An 18,533-nucleotide genomic window follows, 5' to 3' on the forward strand; every position below is an offset into this window, starting at 1 on the left:
GATATACTCTTACTGCAAGAAGCCCCCAGGTCCGTCATGCCCGCCGCCAGAGGAGAGACGTCTCTCAATGCCAGAGATTTGTGAAGAGGAAAGGAAACGTTTATTTAATGCTCTATAAACTTAAAGTAGGGACCTGATGTCTTCACCAAAAATCCCAAAGTCCCTCAAAGCACCCACAAACAGACACAGTCCGTCCTTCCTTCCCCCTTTGCCCAGTCCAGAGTACCGTATCTCCTAAAGCTGCGTGGGGTCCCCACCCTGGCAAAGGCACGTGGTCCTCTCTTTCCGGACCACAGGAGTCCCCACTCTGCCAGAGCCGCGTGGTTCTCCCTCTCAGGGCCGCGGGAGTCCCCACTCCGTCAAGGCCGCGTGGTTCTCTCCCTCAGGGCCGTGAGAGTCTCCACTCTGCTAAAGCTGTGGGGTTCTCTCTTGCAGGGCTGCGCATGGTTCTCCCCCTCAAATGGCTGCTGCGTCTTGGTTTAAATCCCGGCGCCAACCTTCCTCTGAAGCCCCATTTCCGGATCCTCTCACAATTGGCTACAGCTGCCAGATTCTGGGCAGGTGAGGCCCTGTGGTGTGGAGCCAATTATCTCCAGACTCTTCTGGATCTTATTACAGGTCCCTCTTTGAGGCTCCCCTCTTGGCTGCACCCTGTTACACTTTCTCGAGTGCCTACCACATGCTCACAACTCGTGGTTAGCGAGGTTAAGTCCTCAGGCGGACTTCAGAGTGGTCACCCTGAAAAATGCATCCTTGGGAAGGAGCCCTTCCCTTGGTGTCAGATACGGGCCCCGGAGTTAGTCAGGTACCAAGTCGGGGCCTGCAGAGAAGAGCCGGGCAGGGAGCTGTCCGCCACCGCGGTGCTGACTACGGGTTGTCGTTGTGAGAACCCATCACCCGCCCTTAAACTGTCGCGCCCGCCGCAGGAATAACGCGTTCCGCAGGCTGAACTCACTTCCGACATCCCGTGCAACGAGACAGAGACAAACACGCGATGTGCACCACGTGCAGTGGACGGAAATGGAGCGCGTGGCGTGCTGCTGCGTGCGCAGCCCCCGTGGCTGCTCCCACCTTGTTCCCCGTGGGACCCTCTTCTGTCAGCGGGTGGGGCCGGCAGATTCTCAGGGCGGGGCTGGCCTGACCCTGATCGGGGCCAGCCGGCCGGCCGGTGTTCGGTGCCCGCCTCTGGTGGTCTCCTGCCCCACTGCTTGATGCTGGAGCAGGAAGGGCGGTCTTCGAAGAGGCTGTGTCCCACGTGGCCAGGCCGGACCCCAGCCGCCAGCACAGCACAGCCCCCGGTCTCTCCAGTGTAGGACTCCTCCGAGGCCACACGAGCTGAGCTGTGTTCCTGCAGGCCATGTCGCCTGTGGGTGACTTGCCTGGGGCGCTGGGAGGAGCCGCAGGTCAGCTTGCCATTCTCCTTCAAGGCCCAGTTCCGTTTCTGTTGCACCCACCGCCCACCGCCCAGGTGCAGAGACTGTCCCCAGGAGGGAGAGTCCCACGCCGTGCATTTTGGACATTGTTCTCCCCACGCACGTTTCCCTGCCGGGCACCCAGGAGAGAAGCGTGTGCCCGACCCCGCTGACAGACACCTGTGTTCTTCACGACCTTCGCTTTCCCGGTTCAAGGCGCGCCCGCCCCTCCCCAGCCCTGCACGCCCCCTCTGTTTCCTCAGCCCCCCGCCCCCCACCGCGGGGTCAGATGCCGTGCAGGGGCTGGCAGGCGTGTGGGCTCTCTCTGAACACGCCAGGCCACCTTCCTGACGTACTCGGATCCGCCTGGGGGTTGGACTCCTGGCCTGACTGGCACTTCCCACACGATCTCCCCCGGCGTTTCTCTGGAGTCTTTGTCATTTTTCCTTTACTTATTTGTGGGGGTCATTTGTGGTTTTCCTCCATCGGTCCTTCTTTTATTTCGTTTTTCTGGCAAATGATTTATTATTACAGTACTAGTGGATGTTTAAGGCCTATTGTGACACTTCTCCAAAGTAAAGGGTACAAAATAGCTGTTGTCACCTTTCGTCTTCCAAAAGATGTCATACTTGTCCCTGGGCTCAGTAGCTTCCCCCGGAAGACACAGCTGTGACCACTGCTTTTTCCCATTTCCTGTCGTCAGTCCACTTCCTGCCGTGTTACTGCCTCCGATTTCCAAGATACTTTTCATTGCTTCGTCCCCCTCTGGGTTCCGATGCCGTGGCACTGGGTCCCTGGAGCTGAAACGCAGGCCCCTGGTCGCCGCTCCCTGCAGCAGCACCCGGCCCAGGACACGGCTGGTGTTCTGACCAGGACCCTCGCCAAGGCTCCACCGGTCCACAGAACCGGACGCCCGGTGCGGGGCGGCTGAATTAAATCCGGTTCCGGAAAGGGGGGAAATGACACGCCCAGGGTCACATGCGTTTGTTCTCCCAGTCCTGTTGCATCGGGATGGTTCTTGGGAAAACCTGGCTTGCCTTTCACCTGTAAAGATACCAGCGGCATACATGTTAGCATGCATGTGCACACACATGCAGTCCCTGCTCACCCCTCCGTCGGGCTCCTGTGCCCACGTGTGTGCAGTGTAGACGCAGCCAGGTGGCTCCCGCGGTCCCTTCCATCGCTGGCTCCATTCCGTGCGCGTCTGCTGCTGGCGGGGGGGGGGGCGGGCGGGGGGCGGCGAGAAAGTCCCTGGAACCCATCGCATCACGGGGTGCAGCGTTCTCTAACAGGGCTGAAAGATGACGGCCTGCAAAAGGCGAATAGCAAGCACCCCGCCCGCGCCTTATACGGCTGTTACTGTCTAATTCTCGTTAGAAGTGTGACTCTGGATCTCAGTTCGGTGTGACAGGCTCAAGGTTATTAAACTCACTTTATGGATCGTTTGTTTAATGTGACCAAACTGGAAATTAAGAAGCACATTACTCAGTGTTCATAAAACAAATGTTTTCCATGAGCAAATGTATCCTCCCATTTGCGTCCTGCGGGAATGCGGGGCCGTAATGGGCTTCGAGGCGGATACTCCACGTGGACGTCTGTACGCCGATGCCGCCTGTTGAGCACCTTTTAGAAAGATGAATGAACACTCCTCACCCTGTGCCCGTCGCTGGGGCATCCATCATCCCGGCTTCGCTCGCACAGCTGGGGACGAGCAGATGTCGCGTTCCTGCTGTCTGTGATCACAGGGGGGCACCGTGGAGGCGCCGGAGGGGGGCTTGGGGGCGGCAGGGCCTCCAGTGCCACGGCTGGGCTGCCCGCCCCTTCCTGGCTGCGGGGGAGCGCTGGGACAGCGGCCCTGGCCAGCCTGGTGGTGTCTGGGCCCAGACTCAGAGCCAGCAGGTGGGCGGGGTCTGGCAGGATCGGCCGCGGCCCTGGTTCTGCTTTCAGGGCTGAGCACCAACTCATTAAAATGAGCGACTGCCCTTGGGGTCCCTAACATCTGCTCCCTGGCGCACTCCAGGCCGTGCGGCCCAGCACGCAAGCCCCGTCAAGGCTCCAGCGGCGCCTGGCCGGGTGGCCCTGTGAGCCGGAGTGTCCCGCACACCGGAAGGCCGCGGCGGGCAGGCACAGGCCTGGGTTGCGGGTCCAGTGCCTGGGCAGGGTGCGTGTGGCAGGCAACCGGTCCGTGTCTCTCTCTCTCTCTCCCCCATCCGTGTTTCTCTTCCTCTCTTTCCCCCTCTGCAAACCTCCTCGGGTGAGGACGAAAACTCATTTAAAAATAGCTATTCCATAGGCTGCATTAAAAGAACAAAATGATCCGTGGGATCAGTTTTGATAATGTGTTTTATCCAAAAGACCCCGACACGGCCGCGGTCTCAGTTCCTCGTGGCGGGCTCCACGCTGTGGCTCCCCCGCCGAGGCGCGGGGGCCGGCGTGGTTCTGACGCTTCCAGTCGCCCTCCCTCCGGCTGCCGAGTTTTCGCCGGAGACACTCGGTCTGTGTTTCATGCACACCCGGTGGAAACCTGCCACCCAGAGTCGGGTTCCAGACCCACGTTGTCCCGATCAGCTGTCCCCAGGAACCGAAGCAAGTGCCGCTGTTTATTGTTCGCTCCGTTACAGTTGTTACCGATCCCCCGCTCTGCCACGGTCAGCCCCCTCTCGCGGCAGCTTTTCACATGGGTGTCTGAGTGACCTGGAATCAGGGGGCGTGAGACATTGCACTCCCCGGTGGCGCGTGCTCCTCTGCACGCGCCGCTGAGAAGGCTGCCCTTGTGTCCCACGGTCTCCGTGATGGCCGTTGAGAGCCGCGGCGTACGGCGGGGGGGCGGTGCCCGGCGTCTGCCAAATGCAGGGATTACGCCATTGAGTCCTCGCGCCCTCCCGAGAGGCAGGCGGCAGCCTCCTCGTTCTGCAGATAAGCAGCATCCGGGCTTACAGGGCTTTTAGCGGCGTGCCCCCCACCCGAAGCGGAGCTTGAATGGGACGGCGGGCGCGTGGGGGTGGGCGGGACCTGCCCGGGCCCAGGAGGCGTCCCCGCATCCCATGGAGCCCCCCCGCCCCCTGGGGCCCGGGACCGCTGCTGGCCGCGTGGTGGTGGTGGCCGTTTTCCAAATGCTTATCTGTGGGCGATTCGTCTGAAACACAAAAGTTTGTTTTTGCTTTTGATCGTCAGCGTTCCCGGGCCATCTGTCTGGTGCCTAAAGGGACTGTTTGACACCGATCGTCATATAGAAACGGCGTTCTGCTCGTGGGGAGGGCAGTCAGGACACGGAGCCGGGGCGGCCTGACAGCAGGGTCCCCTTCCCTGCCTGGGAGGGACGGACACCTGCTTCCACCCCGGCCGCCGCCGGTGTGCGTGCGGGACGTTCGTGTGTGGACTGTGCGTGTGTGTGGTGCGTGGGGGTGTGCATGACTGAGTGAGTGTGTGGCGTTTCTGTGTGTGTGTCTGTGGAGAGTGTGCGTGTGTGTGGTGTCTGAGTGTGTGTCTCTGTCGTACGCGTGAGTGTGGGTGGTATGCCCTCCTCCAAGCCCTTGGCTCTGTGGTCTCGACTTGGGAGGAGATTCCGGAGACCTCAGTGTCAGTTAAAACCCGCGTCCTGCCGCCGCGCGAACAGGCTGGAAGGGGACCGACGTGCCGAGTGAGAGACACCCTCGGAAAGGGGGGGTTCGGGCCATCGCCCCAGTTCTGCTTTTGGGGGGGCGGCTGCGTGGCCGGGGAGCCCGGGGGCAGCACTCCTGTCACGACACGCACGTGCACACGCGTGTGCCGGTGCCCCCCCGCACGCCGTCCGGGCCGGCTTGGACGCCGTCCAGGGAAACTGGGTCACCAGGAGGCGGCCGGGATCTCGTTAGGGCGCCGGCGTCTGTCTGACGCCGTTCGCGGACGGAACGGGCTGTTCCGGGCCGAGGCCCCCTCCCCGGCCCCTTCACAGGTGCGCGGCGGCTTCCAGACGAGAAGCAGGCGTGACAGCCCGGTCACGCGGCCGCCGCCTGGCCGGGAAGGCAGCAGAGCTGTTCACGGGGAGCGTGCGCGTGTGACACACTCACACAGGAGACGCGCACACACGACCTCCGTCAGGTCTCGGTCTGCACGCAGGGCTCCCGGTGCGGGGGCAAGGGGGGAACAAGGCCTGTCCCGTGGGGTGGCGTCCCCGCAAGGAGACGGGGACCGGGGGACCAGTGGGCCCTCGAGGTGCGGGCTGGGCTGCCCCCGGCCGGGGCCCAGCCGCTCTGGAGGGCTCCGGGGCCTTGCCTTTCCTGCCCGGGGCGCTGGGCCGTGTTTCTGAAGGGCGCAGCCGCCCTCTGCCCCTCCCCCTCGGAGGCCCGTGTGACGTGCCCGGTGCGGCCGGTGCAGCCTCGAGGGAGAGCCTGGGCACCCGCGGTCCGGTCCCGAGACTCGGGTGTGGGCGGGGGCTGGAGCTCCGTCCTCGGCCGGGGGGTGGTGTCAGCATGCCCTCCCGCAGGTGCCGTCTCGCGGTCTCCCCTCGGCCGAGTGTGCGCGCCCCACGTCCTCTCGTGCTGCCCCCGAGGGCGGTCGTTGGAGACGTCCGGGTTGTGCATGCAGGTCTCTCCGACGGGCTACACCGTGCGTGGCTGTGCTGTCCTCAGGGGCTGAGGGAGTGAGTGTGTGCGTCAGCCGTGACACAGTGGCTGTGGGGTTCCCAGGAGCCCTGTGGCTCCTCATCGAGGGAGGCTGGCTGACACGCAGCCCACCCCTGGGCAGGGGACAGGGGCTCTCCCGCCCGGGGGCCGCACATTGCTGACAGTGTCTCCCCAGTGAAGATGGACAGGGAGGCCGGGGCCCTCTGCACCCTGGGTGACTCTGACACATGACAGCCACACACTCAGTTACCTCCAAGAGCAGCCCACACACAGCGGCCCGCCCTGCGTGGCAGGTAAATGGGGTGGTGGGGGGCGGGGTCTGGCCGGGGCGTCTGGGCACCAGGGCCTGTGTGGCCATTTCTGGCGTCTCTGAGCCTGGAACTGGGCTCCTCTGGTTCTGTGGGGCTCCCCACGGACACCCCCTCCCCCTCGGGGCCGCCCAGCCGCCAGGCCTTCCGCCCCCGTTGGGGTCGCCCCGGGGATCTCCGGGCAGCCCTGCCCGGCTTCCACGGCGATTTGTGTTCCTCGGTCCCGTTGCCCCGGGTGTCCTGGACCTGCTTGGATCTTCGGGGTCCCACCTCGTCCCTCAGGGGCGTCCATCGTGGGAATCCACCGTATTCCCCCGGATGGTGGTGGCAGTGGCAGGGACGAGCGAGAGTGGACGGGGCGGCTGCCGACGCACCCCCTTGGCGGGCGGCCCTGCGGGTGATGTGTTTCATCCTGGAAGGGCGCTGCTGGGGACCTCGGGAGCGGCACAGGCGGGGCTGGGCGCGGACAAGTCTGCCAGGTCCCGGGAGGCTGGAGTGTCACCCCTCCAGTGGCTGCTGTGTCGTGGCTGAGGTCAGCGGGTCAGAGGTGGCTGCGGTTTGTGAACGTCGCGATGCTCCCGGAAAGACGCCGGGCTTTGGCGCTGGTGGTGGGATCCATGTATCCGGTGGGCCAGCATTTTGGGCAGCTGCGTGTTCGGGCTGGCTTCACTGCCAGGAGGTCGTTCCCTTCAGGCTCGTCCTCCGTCTGGCTTTGTCCTCGGGCGGCCCCCTGACACTGTGCTCCCTCCCATAGCGGCAGCCTGTCCAGCCCAAGGGGCCTTGACGCCGGGGGAGACGCTCCTCGCGGGGACCTGCGTTCATCCGGCGCAGCGCAGGCGTGGCAGGGGAGCAAGGAGGGAGCCCCGCTGGGGCCCCGACATCCAGGAGCACAGACACGGAGGGACCCACCTGGTGCCCTGGGATGGCGCCTTCTCCCTGCGCTGTGCTGCGCTGTGGCTCCCGGACCTCCTGCCGCTGGACCCTGAGTCGCAGCCCAGCCGCGAGGCTGGCCTGTGCCCAGCCGGGCCGGGGGGCTGCGGGCTCTCACGCGTCAGCTCTGCCGAAGTGCTGATTCCCGCAGTCGGGAGGAAGCCCACCGGTGAGTTCGCACGCTCACCGGACAGACGCCTTCTGGACGCGTGGAGCCGCGCTCCATCCTGTCCCGGGGACTCGTCTCGGCGGGGTTGGAGGAGGTTCGATGGGACTTTCTGCCCGTGGTCCCCGATGCAGTGGCACGGGTGGGGGGGCGTGTGGACTTCTGCACCCTCATTGCCCCGGTCCGCGCCCGCCCCCGCCTCCACACACCAGCCCCGCGGGCACGCCGCCCTCGGGGAGGTCTCCGACGGGCCCTCTGCGTGCTCACCAACCTTCCCGGGGGCTCGATCTCGTTTTCTCCCTCGTCTGAGCAAAGTCAGGAAACACCAGTGCCTCACGTGCTTCTGTGTCTCGCCAACGCCGCAGTTCCTACGCTGGAACCCTCGAGGCCGGCGGAGCGTGTTTACTGTCCCCAGCCCTGCTGTCCTCTCCCTCCTGCTCCACGTGTCCGGGAGGGACAGGGGCTGGGCCAGGGCCACAGCGCGGGGCTGTGGGGCTGTGGGGGTGGGGCTCCAGCTGAGCGGGGTTTCCAAGCTGGAAGAGACATTCAGTGATGGCCTTTTGTCCCTGATCTCACTGGTGTCCGTTTCCTTGTTGCTCTGTGGTTTTCCGAAGCCCTGCTTCTCTGCTGCTGTCTAAAGAACACCTGAGGCCCCCCAGAGTGCTCTGGCTGTGACCCTTGCACCCTGGGGCCCCGAGTTTCCCAGCCGCCCTGCGGGACCGGTGTCTGCCCCCTGCTCCCACCGCTTCCCTCCTCCGCCCCCAGGAGGCTGCCCCGGGAAGGGGTCTCCGTGCCCCTTACTGGCACGTTCTGCGCTGGCCTGGTGGGCTCGCGCTCACCACCGCGGTGGGCCACGTGGGGCCCCTTCTCCTCCTCGGCCGAGGTGAGCCCACGCCTCCCTGCCTCTGCCCCCACCTCTCCTTGCCCCGTCCTCGTGTCCGGGTGCCACCCGTCCTGCACGTGCCCCCCCACCCTGGCCCCGAGAGTGTTTGTCACACACCTGGCTTTCCTGCCTGGGGAGGCTGATGCCCCCCCCGCCCCGGTCTGTTTCTCAGCCAGAAATCGTCTCCAGCCTTCAGAGCCCTCTCTCCATTCGCCCCCTCAGGGGGGTCACTTTGGGTGTCCAGCAGGCAACTCCTACTGGACTGTCCGAACCCACACCCTGTTCAGACGCCCTGGGCACCCGGATGCCGGGCCCCGGAGTGTCCGACCCTGCAGCCCCCCACACCCGCCCCTGCAGTGAGCCGCCCAGCGGTGTGGCCAGCCCGCCTCCCACCTGCTCTCGTTCACGGCCGCCTTTGCACACTCTCAACTGCAGCAGGGGCTCGGGCCTCCGGTGTCTCCTGCCTGGACTGGGGCAGCAGCTCGCCGGCCGATTGCCCACCTCCCGTCTGCACCGCCCTACCTCGGCGGCGTCACGGAAGGTCTCTGTAGCACGTACACCGACACCTGTGAGCAGTGGGTTTTCTCCTGTGCACACACACGTCCTGTGCACACCGACACCTGTGAGCAGTGGGTTTTCTCCTGCACACACGTCCTGTGCACACCGACACCTGTGAGCAGTGGGTTTTCTCCTGTGCACACACACGTCCTGTGCACACCGACACCTGTGAGCAGTGTGTTTTCTCCTGTACACACACGTCCTGTGCACACCGACACCTGTGAGCAGTGTGTTTTCTCCTGCACACACACGTCCTGTGCACACCGACACCTGTGAGCAGTGGGTTTTCTCCTGTGCACACAGGTCCTATGCTCGTGTTTACTTTATAGGTTAGGCACAGTAAGAACGTAACGAGAATTAGTAGTGAAATAGGATAATTAGAACAAGACATTGTAACAAAGGTTATGTGAACCCAGTCTGTCTCTCAGAATATCTCACTGTGCTGCGCCCTCCACGTGGAGATGCTGGACGGAGGGGGACTCACGTGCTGGCGGGGATCGGGCGGCATGGGGCACGATTTCGTGACACCACTCAGCAGAGCACGCAGTTTGAAACTGTTGAATAGTGTATTTCTGGGACTTCCCACTTAGCGTTTTGGGGGTGCGGCCGGCTCCGGGTGCCTGAAGCCACCGAGAGCGGACTGCGGCGTAGTTGTGAGTCACGTGTGTTTGCAGAGACCCCCGTGCTCGTGCGTGCAAACCCCAGCGCAGTGGGGCGACCTCCTCATAGGGCCGCGCCTGACCATCTCCAGATGTCAGCTGGCGGCGCGTCACCGTAACGTCCTGGAGGACACCGGGTCGCGCCGGGGAAACCCGCCCCCGGCAAACACGAGCCGCGTCCGGGAGGGCCCCCCGCTGACCGGCTACCCCGTGTCCCCGCAGACTGCAGAGAGATCCTGCTGCCCATGATGACCGACCAGCTCAAGCACCACCTGGAGAGGCAGGAGGACCTGGAGGCCTGCTGCCAGCTGCTCAGCAACGTCCTGGAGCTGCTGTACCGGAAGGACGTGGTGAGTGGGGCGCGCGGCCGCCCGCTGGCTCCCCCCACCCCGGAGCGTGTCTGTGACGCCCTCGCGCCCCCCCGGGGTGCGCGTGCTCCCCGGTCAGTCCAAGGAGCGGCCTTGGTGGTGTGGGTTTTCCTCTCTCTCCGTCAGGATGCACCCTCGAGCCGCTGTTGTTTGTGTGTGAGGCGTGCTCATCACGTTACAGCGTTTGTGCTCGCACATCAGACGTACTTGTCGTTAAGTGTCTTTCCTGTGACTCCTCGGCTCAGCGTCTCTCAAGACGCAGATTTTTTTTTAAAGATCTTATTTATTTATTTTTAGAGAGGAGAGGGAGGGAGAAAGAGAGAGAGAGAGAGAAACATCAATGTGCGGTCGCTGGGGGTCATGGCCTGCAACCCAGGCCTGTGCCCTGGCTGGGAATCGAACCTGCGACGCTTTGGTTCCCAGCCCGTGCTCAACCCACTGAGCTACGCCAGCCGGGAAGACTCAGATGTTAACTCTTCACGTCAGGCAGAGGCCTTGCTGCGGAGAGCTGGGGATGAGCAAACGGGGGCCCCTCGCCTGCCTTCTTTCTCCCGATTCTCGTTCTGTGAAAGTAACACACGCGCACGCAGGGCCTTTCCCAAGCCGGCGCTGCTTCTGGGAGTCTGGAGAAGAGCGGAGTCGCCCCTCCTCCAGCAGGCTCCTCTCCCCGGGGGTGGCTTCTTTCCTGGGCTTTCTCGGCGCGTTTTTATCTCCGGAACGGTGCTTCCTTCTGCATTTCCGAATTCCACGCGATCCCATCGACCTTTTCCTTCACCAGCAGCGAGCGCCAGCACGAGGGAGAGTCGGGCCCTGCGCTCCCCTCCCCGGCGTCCCCCGCAGGGGCCCGTGCGCCTGTGTGCACACGCATGGTGGCACTGGTTCTCCTGGCGTGTCTGCGGGCCTGGGCAGGGCCTTGTTCGGCCCTGTCTGAGCACCGCACAGATTCGCATCGGCAGGGCTGGCTGCTAGCGGGTCCTGCCTGACCTCCGACACGTTCCCGGTCAACACACGCGTGCACCGGTGCTGCCCACGTGCCCCGGCCCCGGCTCGACCTCTCAGAGCCCGGCCAGAGCCCTCAGAGATCAGGCTAAATTCGCCCCCAGTGGTGGTGGCCGCCCAGGGGCTCGGCCTTGGAAAGCTTTTGGAAGCCTTCACCCCAGGGACAGCCCCCAGTGGTTCCAGTGCAGGGCCCAGGGCGTCCCTGTTTGTACTGGAGATAATTAGGCAGTAAAGGGCTTGTACGGCCCGACCTCACCCAGCAGCGGTGGCCTGGCCTGGCCTGGCCTCGTGCGGAAGTTACTTGTGTAAACCCATTTGGTCTTGTGGCGCATGAGATGCCCGAGGGAACTCCTACTCACAGCCGGTCCGACAGCTCCAGAAGTTGCGGGCGGCCCGCTGAGATGCCGTGCAGCTGTCCCGCTCCATGCGCCGGGTCCCCGAGTGGCCGGCAGTGACCCACAGAGCCCTCCGGGGTGGTGCCCGCCAGCCTGCCTGCCTCCCTTCCAAAGGGCCGGCGCCACCAGAAAACTAATTGGCGGGCTAATCAGGGCTCATAAACATTATGTTGTTTAAACAGATTTGCTTCCATTTTTAAGGTTTACTTGAATTCGATTACTATGATTCCATAACAAATTATCATTAATGGACTCTAATTAATAAAACGGCTTGAGTTTTCTTTGTGAAGGCCGTTGCCTTTGACAGGGACCATTTTTCATCTCATAAGGGCTGCTCAGGGGTTCACTCTCCTCAGGGGACGTGGGCCCCGTGACAGCCACCGGGGCGAGTGTGTCGATGGGTGTCTCGGGTGCCGGCTCTCACCCGTGTGTCCCCCCCCCCCGCAGGGCCCGACGCCGCGGCACGTGCAGGTCATCATGGAGAAGCTGCTCCGCACGGTGAACCGGACTGTCATCTCCATGGGGCGCGACTCGGAACTCATCGTAAGTGCCCGGGGACCTGGCCGGGGGCCTCTTTCTTCCCCAGGGACGCCCGGCTGGCCCTCCTCCGGCTGTCTTTCGAAACACGTTGCGTCGGGGGGCTGTGCACACGTTTACCTTGTTTACCTGTTTACCTTTTAAAATGTGCTCCTTCTCCGCCGCCTAAGAAGCAGGTGTCGAAGTTGGCGGGTGAGCTGACCAGCGTTTCAGAGACGGGAGCGTTGGGCTCCACCTCTGGGGTCACTCTCTCCGAGCGCAGGGCGTGTGCGCTCCTCCGAGGGTTCGCGCCCCTGGCTGTTCCTGTCTGTGCGCGTTGGCGTCCAGGACGCCGCGAATAAAGTCTTCCTGGCAGACCCTGAAAACTGCCTGAGGGGCTCGACCTTAGCTCCTTTGTTTCTGCTCGAACGTGTTGTAGCTGTTTCTCCTGCACTGATTTCTGGGGCAAGAAGTGGTGTTTCTGTAAGGAAATGTCTAGGAGTGACGTATACCTTGCATCGTGGAGCTTTCACCCCCACGTGTAGCACCTTCCTCCTCGCCCCCGTTACTCTCAAGTCTGGTGTCTTCGGGAAGGGATGCGCACACGGGGCCCGAGTCCTTCCTCCCTTGTCTGGGGCCCGCTGCGGCGTGACCGCGTTTCTCCGTCGGCAGCTCACCTTCCTCGTGGAGGAGCGGAGGGTGCTGCTGGTTGCCACGGGCTGTCCGGTTGGCGCAGCCGCCTTCCTCGTGTGGCCTTAGCTGTCTCTGAAAAGGGGTCCGGGCCCCCCGTGGGGGGCAGCTGTCTTAGCCTGCGGGCGAGCTCGGGGCAGGCGACCGTGGAGGGTTAGGTGCTCTGGTCTGTGGGCAGGTGGCCTGGGCGACGTTGCCGGAATGAGCGCTTGTCTGCGGGGGGGGGGGGGGGGGAAGCCCGGGAACGGGGGACACAGGAGCTGTCCTTGGGGGTGCTCAGCCGCCGCCTTCAAATGGTCAGGTTTGCCTTCTGCTAATGGGTCATTTAAGGATGTAATGGAGTGAGAAGGACGTTTAAAGATTTTCCCTTGGCCCGGATACACCCCGGAAGACCTGAAATTACCAGTTCGCTGGGAGGAAAACGGGGGTCTCCCAAAGGAGACGTTCCTGTGGAAAGTTCTCGGGAGCAGGCGGGGGAAAGGGGGCTCCCTGCCTGGGCACCCCCCGGTCTCCCCACCTCCTGACCCCTGCACTCAAGGGAAGGGAGGCTTGTTTCCACTGCTAGGGGCGCTGGTGGAGCGGGGGGGGGGGGGCGGGTTTCCTCGTGACAGCAGCGTCACGGGCGGGGAGGACGCGGTCCGGGAGAACCCCGTGCGGTCTCTGCACCCGGCCGACTCACGCAGAGCCACGGCGTCCTCGCCGCGGGGAGAGTGTGGTGAGAAGCGGCCTCTCGGCGAACGGAGCCCTCTTCCCAAGACTCGTCACCGAATCCCTTCACAAAGACGTCCCGTCTCCATGCAGGACCGTTCATTGTGCGACGTGTACCCTAATGGAGTCCAGGAAGCAGTGTGCTTTTGAGGGGAAAAAACGCTACTCTTGATATCACTTGCAAAAGGACGTAACGCATTGTAAAGGCTTCAAATGGACCGCGCCTGGGTCTTCCGTGCACGCGCCATGCAGCGCGTCCCTGACGGCGGCTGGGCAGTGAGCCCACCGAGAGAACGTGGGGCTGTCCGGAACGCCCGGGCGCCCCTGTCCGCTGCGGCGCCGGCAAGCTCCCTTCTGTCGGGTGAGCGTGCAGCCGCTCTCCCCGCCTTCCTCGGACAGGGCCCGCTGCCCTGGGGCTCTTCTCAGGGAAGGCCACCCGCTGACATCACCGCAGAGGAGATGAAGACCCCCACGTCGTCAGAGAGATGGGCCGCAGCTCTCGCGGGACCCTTCACGGGGCCCGCTCCGCCGCCAGGAGCCACGCTCACAACGCGGGGTGGTGTGTCTGAGCCCGATCGCGCTTCCTCGCAGTACACGAGCCGGTGGCACTCTCGCCCCGTGCTGCCACACGGGCCGCGGGCGGTTTGTCTGGATAAGGGAGCCGGCCCCCGCGCAAAGCCGCTCTGCCGTCTGTAGGCCACGCCGCTCCCGGAAGCCGCCCGGCTCGGTGAGCACGGCGGTTTCCCTCCCTGGTGAACCTGCTCCGGAAAACTAGGCCCCCAGTGTGGGGGCTGGGCAGGGGGCCTCGCTGCCTCGCAGGGGGCGGGGCGTGGGGGGCGGAGGAGCTCGCGGCCCCAGCCGTGTTTCCTTCTCGTTCTTGCCGCCTCCCGGAAGAGGCAGCAAGCGGGCCGCTCCGCGTGGTGGGGCGTGTGTCTCCTTGTGCAGCGCCAGAGGCAGCCCCCCGAGGAGGGCGGCCTGCGAGGAGGCAGGCCCCCGTTCCTGCCCCAGACTGGGGGCAGCCTGACCCTGGACCGGTGACAGCACACCTCGGGTCTCCTTGGCGACGGATGCCTCAGCACCCTCGCAGGTTGTGCGGGAAAACGCCTGCCGACTTCCTGGGCTCTCTCCGAGGTGGTGGGGCCCTCCCTCCCTCGCTCCCTCCCTGTTCCTGCTCTGTGCAGCTGGGGGAGGGTCCGAGGTCACAGGAGCAGGGCACAGGCCCGGGACCGCTCCTCGAGGAGGCCGGTGGCGCGCTGTCAGAGTGACAGGAGGGCCCCACTGCGCTGGGTGTCCTCTGTTGTGTGGGGTGGCTCAGGAGGGAGGGCCCCTGTTGCAGCGGCCGCGGCAGGAGGCGGCTCATGGGTGGTTGCGGAACTCGGCCCTGGCTGCCGAGGGGGGCGCCCTGGGTTCTGCACCCCACTGCACACCTGAGTCGCACTCATCCCAGCCTCCTCCTCAGGGAGTGGCCAGCACAGGGGGAGCCCGGTCTCAGCCACCGGTGGCCCCTCATCCTTGCAAGTGGACCCTGGCCTCGCAGTGACCGGGAAAGGGGCTGCGGCTGTCCCCTCCCCCGGGCTCCCAGGCAGAACTCTTCCTGGGGACGGGCTCAGCACCGGGCTGGTCTCGGCGGGAGCGGCGGGCTGCTCCGCCGAGCCGAGGTGTGGGTGTCCCAGCCAGGGCCAGGAAGCAGGGAAGGGGTGGTGGGTCCCCCGGGGCTGGGACCTCGTGGGTGGGTGCTTAGAGAGAAGCTGTCCCCATGAAGCCACGCACACCCGGGGTTCGGGGGTTTGTCCGAGGTTCTTCTCAGACTGGGTGTCGGTTAGTCAGTCAGTGACCCCTCCGTGAGCCCGTGTGGTGGGTGTCCTGCGTCCCCCTGGCGGCCGAAGCCCAGGCCAGGGCGCGTGGTCTGGTGAGCCGAGCCCCAGGCGGAGCTGGGCCCCACCCCTCGTCCTCAGCCGGGCCGCCCAGCGGGCTGTGCCCCCGCCTCGGGGTGGTCTTGTCTCCCAAAGCCGCGGTGAAGCCCCCTCCAGCCCCCACTGCCCGCCCCCGCTGTCACTCTTCGCTCAGACCCCTTCCGTTCGCCCGAGGCCGCGGAAGGAGTCAACAGCCACACGAAAGGGACCTTTCATTTTTTTTTATTTAAAAATTAATAAAGAACTTAGTGACAAGTATAGTAATTTAATCTCTATACGTGAGGCCGTGGGTACATGTACACATGAGGGACACTGTACTTTTTACCTCGGTTTCTGTATCAACGTTTGCACTGAGACCTCTCTAAGACGAGAACTATCATCTGTTAGTGACACGTCGCCATGAAACTATGAGATGGCTTTGGAAACAGTTTCTATTCTGAAGACAGTTTTTTAAAAATGGGAATGAGTCTATCTTCAGTCTCCCTTTTGGACTCTGAACGATTTATGTATTTTTGTCTAGACCGCTACCAAACGGGGACATGATTGTGTTTACTAGGATGTCCCCTTGTGTAGGCAGATTTATAGAACTAATTAGGAAGCTGCTTATACCCTTATTTCAATTCACGGAGAGAGTTGGGAAGTCTTAAAACACAAGGAGAGGGAGCTTGTCGCAAACATTTCTGTGTGACTTTAGTTAAAAACAGTAGAAAATACACGAAATGCATTTTTTTTTTAACTCGATGTCAGCACGACACATCGGTGCCTCCTCTGCGAGACGAGACGGGCGCCCCACGCCGGCCCTGCTCTGCACGGAACCGTCCCTCGGTCCCGGGTACGGGCGCCCGAGGACGCGCATCCGGGCGCAGCGTCTCCGCCGGGGACGCGTGTTTTCCTCTTCCCGAAAGCATCCACGTCTGTGGTGCGGCTTGAGCGACCCCTCGAGAATGTCGACCGATGGGAGACTCTTCTCCCCTGGCTCAAGTGCAGGTCTGGCTGCTGGTGGCCACCGGGTCCTCGCCGAGTCCGCGCTCGCGGAACTAAAGCGGGTCTGCGCTGGATCGGGGGGAGCGGGCCGGGCAAGTGGCCAGCAGCCCCGACCTGACCCACGAAGGCGCAGGAGGTCCCTCTGAGGGCGCCACGGCGGCCTCTACTCCGTGACACATGGGTGTCGGTGCTAGGTTAGATGTGGGACTCTGGACAGAAACATGGAGACTGGGTTTTCTCTATGTTCACAGACTATTCAAAATTTAGGTCGTACAAAAAAAAAAAAGGCAAAAGGAGGTCCCTACTTCCTGTTGTGAAAAGCAACAATGGATAGACAAGTTTATTCATTGGCCGGGGTGGAGGGGTTTGGTTTCTATAAAAAGATACTTGCAAAGGAATGAGTGAAAAAATAAAGGAACTGAAATTTATATTGCAATGTGTAATCAAAAGAGAACTCAAGTGTCACTGTTTGTTTAAAAAATACCTAAAAACATTTGATTCACAGCTTTCCCCTAGCGCTCCACGCAGTGTGGCCCCCTAATCAGTTTGCTGCTGGTGTCCCCAAGGTGGACAGTGGCAGCGGAGCCGGCCGCACTGTTTCTCCTGGGGGCGGCCGGTCTCCCCAGGTGTCACAAAGCACAGCACAGTGTGCGGAACGCCCGCCTGCCTGCCTGCCAGGCGGTGACCGAGGTCTCCCCGGCCGGCCCACAGAGACGAGCCTGTGACAGGCTGGTGACTGTGTTGTCCTTTGTGTGTCTCTCTGCGTGTCGTGGAATTCTCGCCAGAACGTATCATTCGGCCTTTGGGTATCAAAAGATTAAAAATGAGATCTAAGAAAGCTGAGTGTCCGATAGCTCTGACCCTGTCAACTTGCAGTCATTGAAGGCATGTCCTGACTCTGGGGGACCGCCGGCCGCCGGCCACCGGGAAAACGAGCGGCAGACGTGGCGCAGGTCCGAGATGCGGAGGGTGCCCAGTCCGAGGTGTCGGCGTGACGCGGGCGTGGGGCCGCGTGGCGTAGCGTGACAGCACGGGAAGGCAGGTACACACAGAGTCGCGTTTGAGAGAGGAGCCACGGTCTCCGACCACTTGGAAAAAATTGTGCTTTCTCCGGAATTGGATGTGCTGCGAACCGCCCCCGCCCCTGCTTGTTTGCAAAGTGAAACGTGGAAATCAAGTCCTTTGCAAACATAAGGCTTGCGTTTTCTCCTCATTGGTTTAAAAAACGAATAGATAAATAAATAAAGGCTGGGAAATAACCATGGGCTCTCAGCTGTGCGCAGGGCGGTGACTCGGACCCGCCCCTCTGGGCTGAGGGCGGGGTTTCTCCGGGTCCTCTGGGACGGCGTGAAGTCCGGTTTCGGATTGGACATCCCCGCCCGCACACCGCACAGGGCAGCTGGCGAGCTGTGACTCTGGACAGCTTGCCTCTGGGGACGACCGGTGGGGACAAAGGCCTTTTCGGTGCGCAGGGGGAGACCCGGGGGCGCCCGCATCGGCCCCCGGCCCCCTGGCTTCTGTTCGTTTTGGGAAAGGGCGGACTCGTCCCCGGTGGGTGGGACCGACGGCCTTCCGACAGCAAGCCCCGCGAGAGTTTCAAAGGAACCAGAGTTTCCAACGCCCGTGCTTTTTGGACTCCGTTTTGGATTTTTGCTTGGGGGTCGAGGAGGAGGCGGCGGCGGCGGTCTCCTGGGAGTAAGGCGAGGGTGCACCCTGAGCTTCCTCGAGCGCATGGAGCTTCCGCAGGACCGGCTGGAGTTTGTCCTCCTGCTGCTTGAAGTCCAGCTCCACGCTGGGAAGGAAGGAGAGGGGCGGGGTTAGCGCCCAGGCCTCTGCGTGTCCAGGTCCCCTTCCCGTGACACGGAACCCGGGAGCCCTCCCCCTAGGGCTCGCGGCCAGTCCTCCCGCGTTTATACTGTGGTTCCGCAGCTGCCTGGTAAGCCACTGGCTGGAGTACGGTTTAGACCCGTGGCCCTGAGAATGACCCTTGACCCTTATGCCACATGGGGGTCAAAGGTCCTGATCCCCCTCATGGGTGAAAATCTGCGTATAACTTTCGACTCCCCAGAACCTCTACTCCTTCCTGGTAGCCTGCCGTGGGCCGGGAACCCCACTGACAGCACGGTCTCTGAACACCTGTCTCCTGTGCCGTGTGGCTTCGGCGCTAGGAAGCTAGAGAAAAGAACATGCTATTAAGAAAATCGTGAGGAAGAGACAATGTCTTTGTGTATTTCTTGAAAATAATAAAAAAAAAGAACCCTGATAAGTTCAAACCCGTGTTGTTCGGGGTCAGCTGTATTTCAGACAGGTTTATGTTCTCGGAAAGGTAACTTGTGTGCTTTCGCTTTGGACCTACGAAGGTTCGTCCCCGCACCGGCCGGTGTCCAGGTGTGTGCAGCCGTGCACGGTGACGCATTGGTCCCACCGGATGGCGGCGAGC

At 62.9% G+C, this 18,533-nt stretch overlaps 2 protein-coding genes across 3 annotated transcripts in view; one reads left to right on the plus strand and one right to left on the minus strand.

Annotated features, from left to right (window-relative positions):
- The window catches only part of DOCK1 (dedicator of cytokinesis 1), a 345,843-nt gene that overhangs the window by 124,783 nt on the left and 202,527 nt on the right, over positions 1-18,533 (plus strand). For both annotated transcript variants that reach the window (XM_045853767.1, XM_045853768.1), the window contains exons 26-27: positions 9,743-9,870; positions 11,730-11,825. In XM_045853767.1, the coding sequence (XP_045709723.1) occupies positions 9,743-9,870; positions 11,730-11,825 (224 nt within the window). The remainder of the gene's footprint in view (positions 1-9,742; positions 9,871-11,729; positions 11,826-18,533) is intronic.
- Positions 17,429-18,533, minus strand: part of INSYN2A (inhibitory synaptic factor 2A) — a 47,155-nt gene continuing 46,050 nt past the window's right edge. The window contains exon 4 of the mRNA XM_045853769.1: positions 17,429-17,885. Within this exon, the coding sequence (XP_045709725.1) occupies positions 17,690-17,885 (196 nt within the window). The 3' untranslated portion in view covers positions 17,429-17,689. The remainder of the gene's footprint in view (positions 17,886-18,533) is intronic.

This window comes from Phyllostomus hastatus, unplaced genomic scaffold, assembly GCF_019186645.2.
Source record: "Phyllostomus hastatus isolate PE091 unplaced genomic scaffold, TTU_PhHast_1.1 phas_scaffold_1066, whole genome shotgun sequence".
Classification (NCBI taxonomy): Eukaryota; Metazoa; Chordata; class Mammalia; order Chiroptera; family Phyllostomidae; genus Phyllostomus; species Phyllostomus hastatus.